The sequence below is a fragment of the Salvelinus sp. IW2-2015 genome, linkage group LG37 (genome assembly GCF_002910315.2).
Source record: "Salvelinus sp. IW2-2015 linkage group LG37, ASM291031v2, whole genome shotgun sequence".
NCBI classification, from domain to species: domain Eukaryota; kingdom Metazoa; phylum Chordata; class Actinopteri; order Salmoniformes; family Salmonidae; genus Salvelinus; species Salvelinus sp. IW2-2015.
In genome coordinates this window covers 2,111,351-2,123,605 of record NC_036876.1, presented here as the reverse complement: position 1 = coordinate 2,123,605, position 12,255 = coordinate 2,111,351, and the positions used below count along the sequence as shown (strand labels likewise).

Genomic DNA, 12,255 nt, shown 5'->3' with positions numbered 1-12,255 from the left:
TTGCCATAAGAAATGGGTTGAATACTTTTTGACTCAAGACATTTCATCTTTGCATTTTTAATGAATAAAAAAATATAAAAAATGAACAACATACCTCCACTTTGACATTATGAGTATTGTGTGTAGGCCAGTGAGAATAAATACAAATATTATCAATTTTCTATTCATGCTGTAACACAACAAGATCTGTAATAAGTCAAGGGGTGTGAATACTTTCTGAAAGCACTGTACATGTGTATCTAAATGTGTGCTTGTCAACAATGTGCCATTGATTAAATCCCGACCTATGTTATAAGATGTCATATACAGTGCATTCGGAAAGTATTCATACCCCTTGACTATTTCCACATTTTGTTAGGTTGCAGCCTTATTCTAAAATTGATTAAATCGTTTTTCCCCCTCATCAATCCACACTCAATACCCCATGTGTGTTTAGGGTTGTTGACTTGTTGGAAGGTGAACCTTCGCCCCAGTCTGAGGTCCTAAGCGCTCTGGTGCAGATTTTCATCAAGGATCTCTCTGTACTTTGCTCCATTCATCTTTGCCTCGATCCAGGTGCCAGGTTTCCTCCAGACGTAATGCTTGGAATTCTGGCCAAAAGTTGAATCTTGGTTTCATCAGAACAGAGAATCTTCTTTCTTATGGTTTGATAGTCCTTTAGCTGCTTTTTTGAAAACTCCAAGTGGGCACTCATGTTCCTTTTACTGAGGAATGGCTTCCGTCTGGCCACTCTACCATAAAGGCCTGATTGGTGGAGTGCTGCAGAGATGGCTGTCCTTCTGGAAGGTTCTCTCATCTCCACAATGGAACTCTAGAGTACTAACAGAATGACAATGGTCACCTCCCTGACCAAGGCCCTTCTTCCCCGATTGCTCAGTTTGGCCAGGCGAACAGCTCTAGGAAGAGTCTTGGTGTTTCAAAACTTCTTCCATTTAAGAATGATTGAGGGCACTTTGTTCTTGGGGACCTTCAATGCTGCAGACATTTTTTGGTACCCTTCCCCAGATCTGTGCCTCGACACGATCCTGTCTCGGAGCTCTACGGTCAATTCATTCAACCTCATTGCTTGTCAACTGTCAACTGTGGGACCTTATGTGCCTTTCAAAATCCTGTCCAATCAATTGAATCTACCACAGGTGGACTCCAATCAAGTTGTAGAAACATCTCAAGGATGGTCAATGGAAACAAGATGAACCTGAGCTCAATTTCGAGTCGCATAGCAGTGTCTGAATACTTATGAACTAAATGTGATAATTTTCCTGAAAAGCTAATTCTCCTGAAAAGCTAAGGCTCTCTGGAGCATGGATGTTACAATAGTTGAAATGTCATAACCCTTTATTTAACTAGGCGAGTCAGTTAAGAACAAATTCTTATTTACAATGACGGCCTAGGAACAGTGGGTTAACTGCCTTGTTCAGGGGCAGAACAACAGATGTTCACCTTGTCAGCTCGGGGATTCGATATAGCAACCTTTCGGTTACTGGCCCAAAGCTCTAACCACTAGGCTACTTGCCACCCCAGGACAGCCTTCTAAGGATAGCCTTTCCACTCCCTATTTAATCTTGCTCTTTTGAGCGACTGGGTTGGAATGTCACAAGACAGTGTTAGCCCACTTAGCTAAAGCCTATAGGGATATGTTCAGGTAAAGGAAAACACACTGCTTGCTAAATGAGTACCGCTTACCCCTGATACTGAGACTTGAACTCAGGCCTCGAAAACACACGACTGCCCTCCTGAAGCATTCCAAACCCATCATGCTATTAAAAAAGGCCTTCTTCAATTGCGCACTTATTAAGGCTGAGGAGTGGGATTCACAGATAACCATCTGTTACACTAAGTCTTCAAGATCCAGCAAGGTGACTTGCGTGGTTTGTTGATCCATGCTTATGTGATGACAGCCTTGCCTGAGACCTTAAGACATGTTAGTTTGCAAATGCCAAATGGGCTTGTCCATTTTAAGCCCAGTGGGCCTGTCTAACTACTTATTTTTTTTCTCACAAAATTATAATTATCTGGCTAATAATGGTTGCCTCAAGGAAAATAATGGGTCAGTGTGGGGGACTGGAGAAAAATAATGGTCTGGTGTGTTAGAACAGCCAGGGTTATTTTTGGTCCCAGTCCGCCCCTGGTTTCATGTGACTGACTGGGTTAAGACTGTCAGCCTGTTGAGCTAAAGCTAGGAGTTGGTCTTGTGACTTGGATGGGTCTCTTCAAGGAGGAAGTCAAAGTGTGGTGGGGGGGGGGGGGGGGGTGAAGTGTAACACATGTGGTTCCATGACCACACTCGTGTGATGAGTAAATTGTCTGAGACCTGAAAAGTTGCATTGTCTGGTGCACAGGAGACCTGGGTTAGAACCCCAACAGTTAAACTAGGATGTCTTCATGTCTCAGCCAAGGTTGCTCATCATATAGCCTTCAATTCAATTTCAAATCATGAAGCACAAGTTCAATTGATTAATTCAGTTATTAAATTTGTGCATTAAACATTCAAAAATATTACGTTCAAATTGAATATCCTATAGAGATTTCAAAAAATAAATAATTCAAACACAATTTCTGTTAGCACTTAAATCGCTCCATGTGTATGTGGTTAAGATTTGATGAGTTTGTGGCTGTGCCAGCAAGTGGCTACCCTGCAGAGCTGCCAGAGCTGCCAGTATATCAGTCATCCCAATCAAGTTTAACTATAACTCTGTCATCTGATTTTTACAAAACAGAATAAAAAAACATTTGGGGACAAGAAGCTTTTCCAACGTGGAATATAACTGACTGTGTCTACACAGTTATGAGTCAGATGTTGACACACACGTTGCCATCACTTAATAGTTTCAGGTATATCTCATCTACTTAGAGTTACTGACCATATAACTGACTGTACCTTAGCAAAAGGTTTTCTGCTTTGTAATAAAGACCCTTAGCTTCAAGGTCAAATCAAATCAAATCCAATTTTATTGGTCACATACACATGGTTAGCAGATGTTAATGCGAGTGTAGCGAAATGCTTGTGCTTCTAGTTCCGACCATGCAGTAATATCTAACAAGTAATCTAACAATTTCACAACAACTACCGTAGACACACAAGTGTAAAGGAATGAATAAGAACATGTACATATAAATATATGGATGAGCGATGGCCGTGCAGCATAGGCAAGATGCAGTACATGGTATAGAGTACAGTATATACATATTTGATGAGTAATGTGGGGTATGTAAACATTATATAAAGTGGCATTGTTTAAAGTGACATTTATTACATCCAATTGTTTATTATTAAAGTGGCTAGAACTCTTCCAAGTCAAGGTAAGCTTTTGGTTTTATAAATGTATTGCCACCAAGCTGGTGTAAATTCTTACTGACTATACACTGTAAAGTTACTGCATGATTGTAGCAGGTCTACTAACGCGTTAGTTATATTAGCTATGCTGACTGACGTTACTTTAGCTAATATGGTGACAACGATGTAGGCTGTGTGAAGCGGTTTGGCTGGAAAAGTTTTTTTCGCCTGGCCACATACAGTTCATGTGTTGTGCACTGAAGTCCACAAGCGAAGGGAAAAGGTGAGAGGAGGAGAGCACATGGATGTTAGGAGGAATACAACGTTGCTGTGTGTTTACGAGTGATCAGGGGTGTATTCATTCCGCCAGTTCTGTTAAATTGTTTCTTAAACGAAAGCAAATGGAACAAAATGGGGATAAACATACGTTAATTTGTCCAACAGAAACTCTCGTTTGCAACTGATGGACTAACGATTACAACCTAGATCAGCTAGATGCAGGCAAGAGTGTGCAAGGTGGTATTCAATGTCACTGTCTGTCACCTCAAATTTGTCTCTCGACCTATGTGCACCTACGTTGTAAACATTCATTCTTAGGCTAGGTTGTAGCAACCTCATGATGGGTATAGGGAAAATGTGAGTATCATGTAGTAGCCTAAACCTATCGCTGTTACATTGAACAGGGTGAATGGAATATGAATGACAGTCATCCAATATGCTCTAATAGAAATAAGGAAATGCTCATGAAAAATAATCGTCCTCCCTCATCTTAAACGGCACTGACCGCCACTGCACTACACCTGTTGGTACAGTATACCTGAGAATTTGATCAGGAGTTTCTTCCACACACTTTCTTTAACATGTTTTCCCATCTCTTCCTCTGACATCTGGCTGTTTAACTCTCTAAGACGCTCTATCTCAGCTTGTATTAATCTCTCTGCCTCTTGGAGCATCTCACTGGTGTAGAACCCTCCTCCGTTCTCTCTCACCATCTTCTCTATGGTGTTGAGTAACTCTGCTACTTGGTACTGGTTGCTGTACTGACCCTGCTGATTGGTGTTCCAGTATTTGTTGTCGATGACGTGACATCGGCCTCCACATTTCTCCACAAGCTTGTTCAGTTCAGCATTCTGTTGGACAAACTTCTCAATGGTCAAACCATTGAGCTGGTCACCATGAGTGAAGAGGACTGTGGCATATTTGAAGGCCTCTGGTGAAAAATAAGTCTCGATTTTYRCYACGGCTTCGTTCTCGTRGACTGTGTACCGTTCCACTTTCAGTACGATGAGAAAGGCATGCGGCCCTGGAGCACACTCTGTTATACATTTAACTATTTTAGGTTTCAGCTCCTCTTCAGGGATGTCAGTGTCAAAGAATCCAGGTGTGTCAATCACGGTGATGTTTCTCCCTTTGATGTTCTTGGTATGAGCTTCACATATCTGTGTTGCGGAGATGGAGGAACTGTCTGAGAGGAACACATAATCTGTGTCGAAGATGGTGTTTCCAGCACTGCTTTTACCTCCTCCGGTTTTCCCCAGCAACACAATCCTGATGTCTATAGGGAGGGTTCAGAATTATAACTTAAAATTCAAAAGGCACTCGCACATCTGAGCTATCTTTTTTGCAGGTGCATGGTAACAGTTGAATAAAATAAGAAATCCGCACCCTGCTCCTGATAGTATCACTGCTCTTGAATAAGCTTTACGTATCGGTCTCACGGTCTTCATCAGAGCTTTTGTGTTTTTAAAATTTTTACCCTTATGTAGACATAGCCCCATTGTCACGAACGTCGTCAGGGAAATGACCGGACCAAGGTGCAGCGGGGTGAGCGTACATTTCTTTTTATTTTGAATGTCGCCAACAAAAACAAGAAACAACGAAAACGAACATGAAGCTTACTAGGGCTATACAGGCCACTAACAAAGTCAACTACCTACACCTAAGGTGGAAAAACAGGCTGCCTAAGTATGATTCCCAATCAGAGACAACGATAGACAGCTGTCCCTGATTGAGAACCATACCCGGCCAAAACATAGAAACAGAAAACATAGAAATAAAGAAACTAGAATGCCCACCCTAGTCACACCCTGGCCTAACCAAAATAGAGAATAAAAGCCTCTCTATGGCCAGTGCGTGACACCCATCCACATCCGTTCCAAGCATCGAATGGGGTTGGAGTCGAGGGAAAACAAATGAGTGCTACCAAATATAACAATATGCATTTCATAAATATTCAAATAAAGTGTGTACATAAAGCATATTAAACACGTCTGTAAAACCACAATGAGGACATCGACCTACCAAGCAAGTTTTCATAAATCATAGGGTACAGCGCAATAAATTCGTCAAGAGTAATCTGAAATAGGGGCATAATTCATGTTCACATTCACAACATAACATACATAGGCATTTCATCATTAAGACCTTTAGGAAATAATGTCTAGATGGTGAAAATCCCAAAACATTCTCCCAAAACATACCTCATTTTATACCCTAGTGAAAAAGGAAGTGCTGTAATGGCTTAGTATAGTTCCTTAACACTTAGATAAACTTAAATAAGTGGAATTTAATTACTGGATTAATTTTGGTAGATTTTATTTACAATAATATTTAAGGGCGCCTTTAATTGTGAAGCCTTGATTTGTAGGACTTTGATTTTTAATTAAATCAAGAAATTATTTTGTTGGGTTCCATTGAAACATGAATAAAGTACAGTATTTTTCACATGTTGGTATTTTGAGTTCTCTATAATTATATTGTTTATATTTTTTAAAGTAATGTTTGTATTGCCAGTCAGGGTTGCCAGTATTTTTGGAGCCCACTGTATATCACCTCCCCTGTCTGATATCTTAACTTTGTCTACGTCACAAAATCTAAAGGTAGAAAGGAAATGTCAAGAGCAGTGATACTATTGAGCAGTGTGCGGGTTTCTACTTTTTTCTCATAATTCTAACTTGAAATGTATCAATCATATAGTAATAATGTATTTGATTTAAAGATGGAGGTTTAGTGTTATAACTCACCTTGCGCTGGTTGAGCGCCGAATACGAACCCTGTGAGATGCAAAGCATTCTGGGCAGTCTGAAAAGCCTGTAGATTAGAACAAACAATACAACTGCAATGAAGGACTGTAACTGTTACTATTTTTAAAAAATCTGTAATTATGGATGTATGACAGTATTATAAAATGGCTTGGCTGAAATATATTTAAGTTATTGGACATTTTGTTTAATTCTTTGAAACCTTTAAAAGTCTCTCCTCACCTTGGTAGAATCTCTGTCATTGGGATGGACGACAATGCGGACAAGGAAGGGGGTTCTGCTAACTCGGTTCTGTTCATACCTATGGATCTCTTCTAGCAGAACCTGCGTTGCCACGTTGTGAGGGAACTGCAGAACCACACCAGTTCCAACTACAGGGAACGCAATGGAACAGAAGCCCCGGATCTCACAAGAGGTCAGGATTTTCCTCACACCCTGCCTCAGAGCCTGAGAGAGGACCAGAGGTCAAGGGTTAATGGAGGTGCAAAGGTCACAACACACACACACACACAAGCAGACACACCTGTACTGCTGGTCCTTGGGGGTTGTTGTCCCAGTGTGCACATCTGAGGAAGAAGACACGGCCAGAGCTGAGACCAGACAGTCCCTCCACCAGAATGTTGTCACCAGGTGCAGTCCGTCCCCCTGATTCCCTCAGAAACGCTGTCATCAGCGCCGGTCCAGCTGCCTCAGACAAGACATTACCAACACGGGAGGAGAGAGGGTCACTACCAACCATGGGGGACACCAGGGCATCCACCTTCAGAGAGATAGAAACAGAAAAACGGACGGACAGAGAGAGCGGGAAAAAGAGATATAGAAATTAAGTAAAAGGGTAAGAGAAAAAGGAAGAGAAAGTGTAAAAGAGAAATGGAACATTGAGTCAGTAAGTCAACCTAATTCACAGAATGTTGTTGAATAAAGGCTATGGCCATGTCAGTGTGTCTCTCTCTCACCTGCTGTTTCTCTATGGTTCCCTGGATGATCTCCACCTGGACACAGACCTCTGGAGTGGCTGTTCCCCTGGCGGAGGCAGCAGTGGTATCTCTCTGAGGAGCATGTGTAGTGGTAGTGGTGGTGCTGGACTCTACCTCCCACCCAGGAAACTCCCTCTTCCCCTGTAACAGCCTATCACAGGCCTCCTGCATGGCTCTCACTGCCTCTCCACTCAAATCAATCAGAGTGACCTTGGTAAGGATGTGCTGTTTCCTCCCAAAGTCCCTCACTGCAGAGACTATGGCCTCAGAACACACCTTCAGAGGAACGCCGAATATCCCTGAGCTGATGCAGGGCATGGCCAGGGTCTGGAGCTCCATAGTCTCTGCCAGATCCAGGGCTGCCTTTACTGTCTTCTCCAGCAAAGGGCGCTCATTTCCACTGACGCTGCCACCTACTGGTCCCACTGCATGCAGCAGCATCTTACAAGGCAACTTACCTCCTGTAGTCTCTACCACTGTACCTGTGGGTACTCTCCCTATCTGCCTAACCAGATCCCTGCTGGCCTGCTGTACCTCAGGCCCCCCCGCCTGGCTCAGAGCTGCAGCCACGCCCCCAGCATGATCAAGGTCCTCATTGGCTGCGTTCACCAGTGCGTCTGCCCGTTCCTTGGTGATGTCACCCTGACTAACCACTACCTGCAGCCCCCCCTGGAGGCGATAGCTGGTGGCTGTGACCGTCTCCTCACGTCTTGGTCCGGCGCCTGATTCGACTGCGCCATCATGGTTCTGTTGAGGGCGTCCCAAGACTCTTACACTGGACTGGTTTCTCAGAAAGGCCCCAATCTCCTCCCTCAGCTCCTGAACCTGCTTCAGGTGGCCCAGCAGCTGCACTCTACACCCAGGACCAAACCTGGCTACCACCCTGCGTCTGCTCTGGTTCATCTCCTTCACCTTATTCTCAAGTTTGGACTTCAGTTCAGCCTGGAAGGCACCTTTGGGCACGTCAATCTTCTCCTCCCCAAACTCCCCCAGTAGATCCCTCTCAGCCTGGTCCAGTTCCCCAGAGGAGAGGGAGAACAGACGGAGCTCTGTATCCCCCAGCTCTACCTCCACATGGAGTCCCAACCCCAGCAGACTGCTCAGGGTCCCAGGCCTCCCATACTCCTCCCTCAGGAAGGACAGGAGGTGGAGGGACACCTCAGGCACCATCCGCTCCAGCACCAGAGAGATTTTATCTGTAACCAACTGTCTGGCTGTCCAGACTTCCCTTGCTGAACCCTCCAGCACCAGCTGAGATGAATCACTGTGCGTCACCTTCACCCCTGGAACAGCCTCACCTAGATCCTTTTCTATCACTTTCCCTAGAAGACTGAGCTTGGACTGTCCAAGTTGACAGGTGGTGCTGATCTTCTCCTGCTTCATGGAGCTCAGACCCTGAGACTGGAAGACCTCCAGCTCCTTCAGCTTGGCCTGGACCTTGGCCCCCTCCCCAACCACCACTGCAAACCCTTCCCCTGCCTCGCAGTAAACCCTCACATCCTCCGAACCCAGGGTACTGCTCTGCAGCAGAGTCTGGAGCTTACGTGGGTCTAACTCATAGTGGCATTTGTACCGATCCTGGAGATGTTTGAACAGTTTCTCTACCTGTACCTTCCATGGATCCACCCCAACCCCGACTCCACATAACCCAGGATGGTCTGAATCTTTGACCACTGCCCTCCCATCCTCTGGGTAGAGGTGGACAGAGCAGCCCAGAGAGGACAGCTGCTGCTGCAGGTCTCTTCCAGCCCCAGGGCTCTCCTTCAGGTATCTCAGGAGGTAGGAGTCTAGATGGAGTTCATGCTCTAGGCCACCAGGTGGCGATGTCTGGACAGGGAGGGAGGGATGGAATGGGAGGGACTGGTGACTCTAGAGTCAGAGAAAAAAGGTGTAAGTCCTGGGGAATACCACTCTTAATGATTATTATGTCTGTCTTTATCTACATTTATTATTCATTTATTATTGTAGGTTGACTGTACAGCTGCGTCTGGATTATCTGATAAATCTAGCAACTGGTTTGGCATTTGTCCATTTAGTTTAGTAGAGATTTGTTTTGCTAAAATGTATGTTCTTGTCATTCCTCATATTGTAAATTATTGTTACTTATTATAATATCACATAAATCAAACATGCAATAAAATCAGATTATTTTGACGTCATTTGAAGGGATAATAAAGTTMTTACCTGACAGATCCATGATATATGACTAARCTTTRTGTTTACTGGGATGTAAATACAACAACAGTGCATTGACGTCATATTATGGAAMATAAATRTCKTATCTAACAGGTTATGTGACTCAGCCTGTAATCTATACTGTAGTTGTGTCTGTATAGTCTGGCCTCACCTGACTGCTGACTGGGGAGGTTGTTGTGGGTGGAGTCTCCAGGCTGTCTCTCAGAGTGAGGGAGAGAGATCCTCCAGGCATCTCCAACACATGATTAGGTTTCTGAAGTACCCTCTCCTGGACTGGAAGAGTTACAGCATCATATGAGTTGTTGTTGTCATGTAGTAGTAAGAACAATAACAGCAACAACAATAATAATAATATATGTTAACTGTATTCATTAAGCCTTTTGAATTCACTCCAGGACTTGAAGAGTTTAATGATTAGGCTAGAGGAGTAAATTAATATACTGTATGTACAGTACATCTATAGTTATTAATTCATATTAAAAGTTATTAAAACAACGTCTGTTTTCCTGTTAAGATTGATAAATGACTCTACAGTTGAGGAAATATAAAGTAATGCATGTTCCATGGCTGTAGCCTGGCTATGTGAAAGTGAAAGTTAAACCCATAACAAATTTATTGCATATGTCAGTCATCACTAGTTACCACAGCCACAAAGTGTTTTTGTGTTTACCTTTATTTAAGAAGGCAAGTCATGTAAGAACAAGTTCTTCTTTTCAATGACAGTTTAGGCACCAGTGGATTAACTACCTTGTTAGGGGCAGAACGACATATTTTTACCTTGTCAGCTCGGGTATTTCGGTCTTGCAACCTTTCGGTTAATAGACCTGCGCCCCTTGGTTAATTCTACAATTTATTTTCTTCATTAAAATCTGATTTTTAAACCTAACCCCAACCTTAACCATAATAATTAACATTATGCCCAACCCTAACTTAAATCAAGCAATGTTTTCATGAATTTTGATGATAGCCAACTTTGACATTTGGGCTGTGGTAACTAGTGAAAACCGCATATTCTACAAACTTTCTGATTCAACAAATCCTCCTAGAAAGTTTACATTATTGTGTTTAACCAAAATGTGGTCTATATAAATAATAATCAAATGGGCCATAGAATGAAACATATATTGAAAAAACAACTTTGATTTATGAACCGACATTGGCACAGTAGGCTATATTGTTATATATATATATATATATATATATATATATATTATATATATATATATATATATATAAAGGCTCTCAATATCCTGTCAGTTCGTCTTAACATTTTCATACCTGCCCGGTAAAATAAAGGCAACCCTGTAAACTTTGTCACCAACTGATTCTACTGGTCCACAATCTCCGCCATCGGATTTACGTCGAATTTCAAAGTACTTTTTTATCTTCGCTTTCTGGTTGGAATGGTCCAGAGAGTTCTGGCACTCGAAGAAAACAGGTATTGTAAACGTCCATATTATAAAGTAGCGCTTAAGCTATTAGTCAGTCGATCGAGGAGAATAACCTACACTACTGCCACAACATACACCCACGCTTGGGCACGAATTCCTATTCTTTGATCAGATTTACAGAACATGAATGAACTATAGAGATCGCCTAGTTGTCTGTGATTGGTTAAAATTTAGTCCGTTCGGCATTCCTGAAAATCAACTTCTGTGTACACGCGCTGCTCGTTGAGGGATTCGGTGACTGGCGCGATCGCCCAGTTATGCCTCTTTGCACCGGGTGAAAAGCTGATTGCATTCGTTTTGGATGCAGGCTGCCGCTCCTGGCCCGGTTCAAAGCCTACAGTTATGTCGGCTCAAATCAAAAGTGATGTAATTAAGCATGCGGGAGTAATGAGTAGGTTTTTTGTTTTCACATGAAAAAGTGATTGCTTTTGATACACATTAAACACTTTATCTGCCTTTCCGATGGAAAACTAGTTTGAAAATTCAAATATATATTGTATGGAAATAGATTTCTATCGTTTCCGGATGATGCTTTTTGTACGCAATGTTGACAACATGACCAAGTGACAGATTGCTATTCGATTTGAACACCACTCCGGTTCTATTGGCTCAAGCATAATCGAATCCGCCCAATGGTAAAGGGAAGGGATACATACAGTGAGTGCTCCATTCCCTCTGTTGGGATGACGTGAGAACCATAATACTATCATTTTTTTGTTTCCGTCAATAACATGCAGGGTGTATGTTAGGCTAAGTGATTAGCTCTTGAGTCCAATGTTTACCATAGCATATACTGTGGGTGTGTATGTAAGCTACAAACACATCATTATTGCTGAATTCAGGGGCTTTTTCAGAAATCAGACATTTCTGACTTGCGATGTTGATTGAATGCAGCTATTTGAATGAAATGAATACACAAAAATATTTGGCTATATTTAAAACAAAGCCAGAGAAAGTTGGTGCAATTTTCAGTTTATTCCACCAGAAAACACAGAACAAATAATACAACCAATATTATGTTTAATTCAAATATGACTAAACAATATTTTGCGAGTAAAAATGAGAATGTATAATCTTTGTAAATTATATCAAGAAGATAGGACTGTTGGAGGTTGTCACACATGCAGTTACAAAAATATATGGAAATGTCTGCTCTACCCAAAGTGGAAGGGGGAAAAGTAAGGAATTCTCTGTGGCCCTGCAAATAAGGAAAACAATTGGTTAAAGAAAGATAGTGAATAAATAAAAAGTGATCACTAGTTTAATTTAAGGATCAAAAAAGTTACAACTGTGCCATATAGATTGCAAAAGTGGGA

General features: G+C 42.2%; 1 protein-coding gene across 1 annotated transcript; it reads right to left on the bottom strand.

Annotated features, from left to right (window-relative positions):
- Positions 1 to 2,931: 2,931 nt before the first annotated feature.
- LOC111960015 (protein mono-ADP-ribosyltransferase PARP14) lies at positions 2,932 to 10,246 on the bottom strand. The gene is made up of 6 exons (XM_023981882.2): positions 9,640 to 10,246; positions 7,272 to 9,161; positions 6,839 to 7,075; positions 6,538 to 6,762; positions 6,298 to 6,364; positions 2,932 to 4,829 (listed from the first exon to the last, which is right to left on the bottom strand). Exons 1-6 carry the CDS (start codon positions 9,718 to 9,720, stop codon positions 4,069 to 4,071), a joined length of 3,261 nt encoding a protein of 1,086 aa, XP_023837650.2. The 5' UTR covers positions 9,721 to 10,246; the 3' UTR covers positions 2,932 to 4,068.
- Positions 10,247 to 12,255: the final 2,009 nt, after the last annotated feature.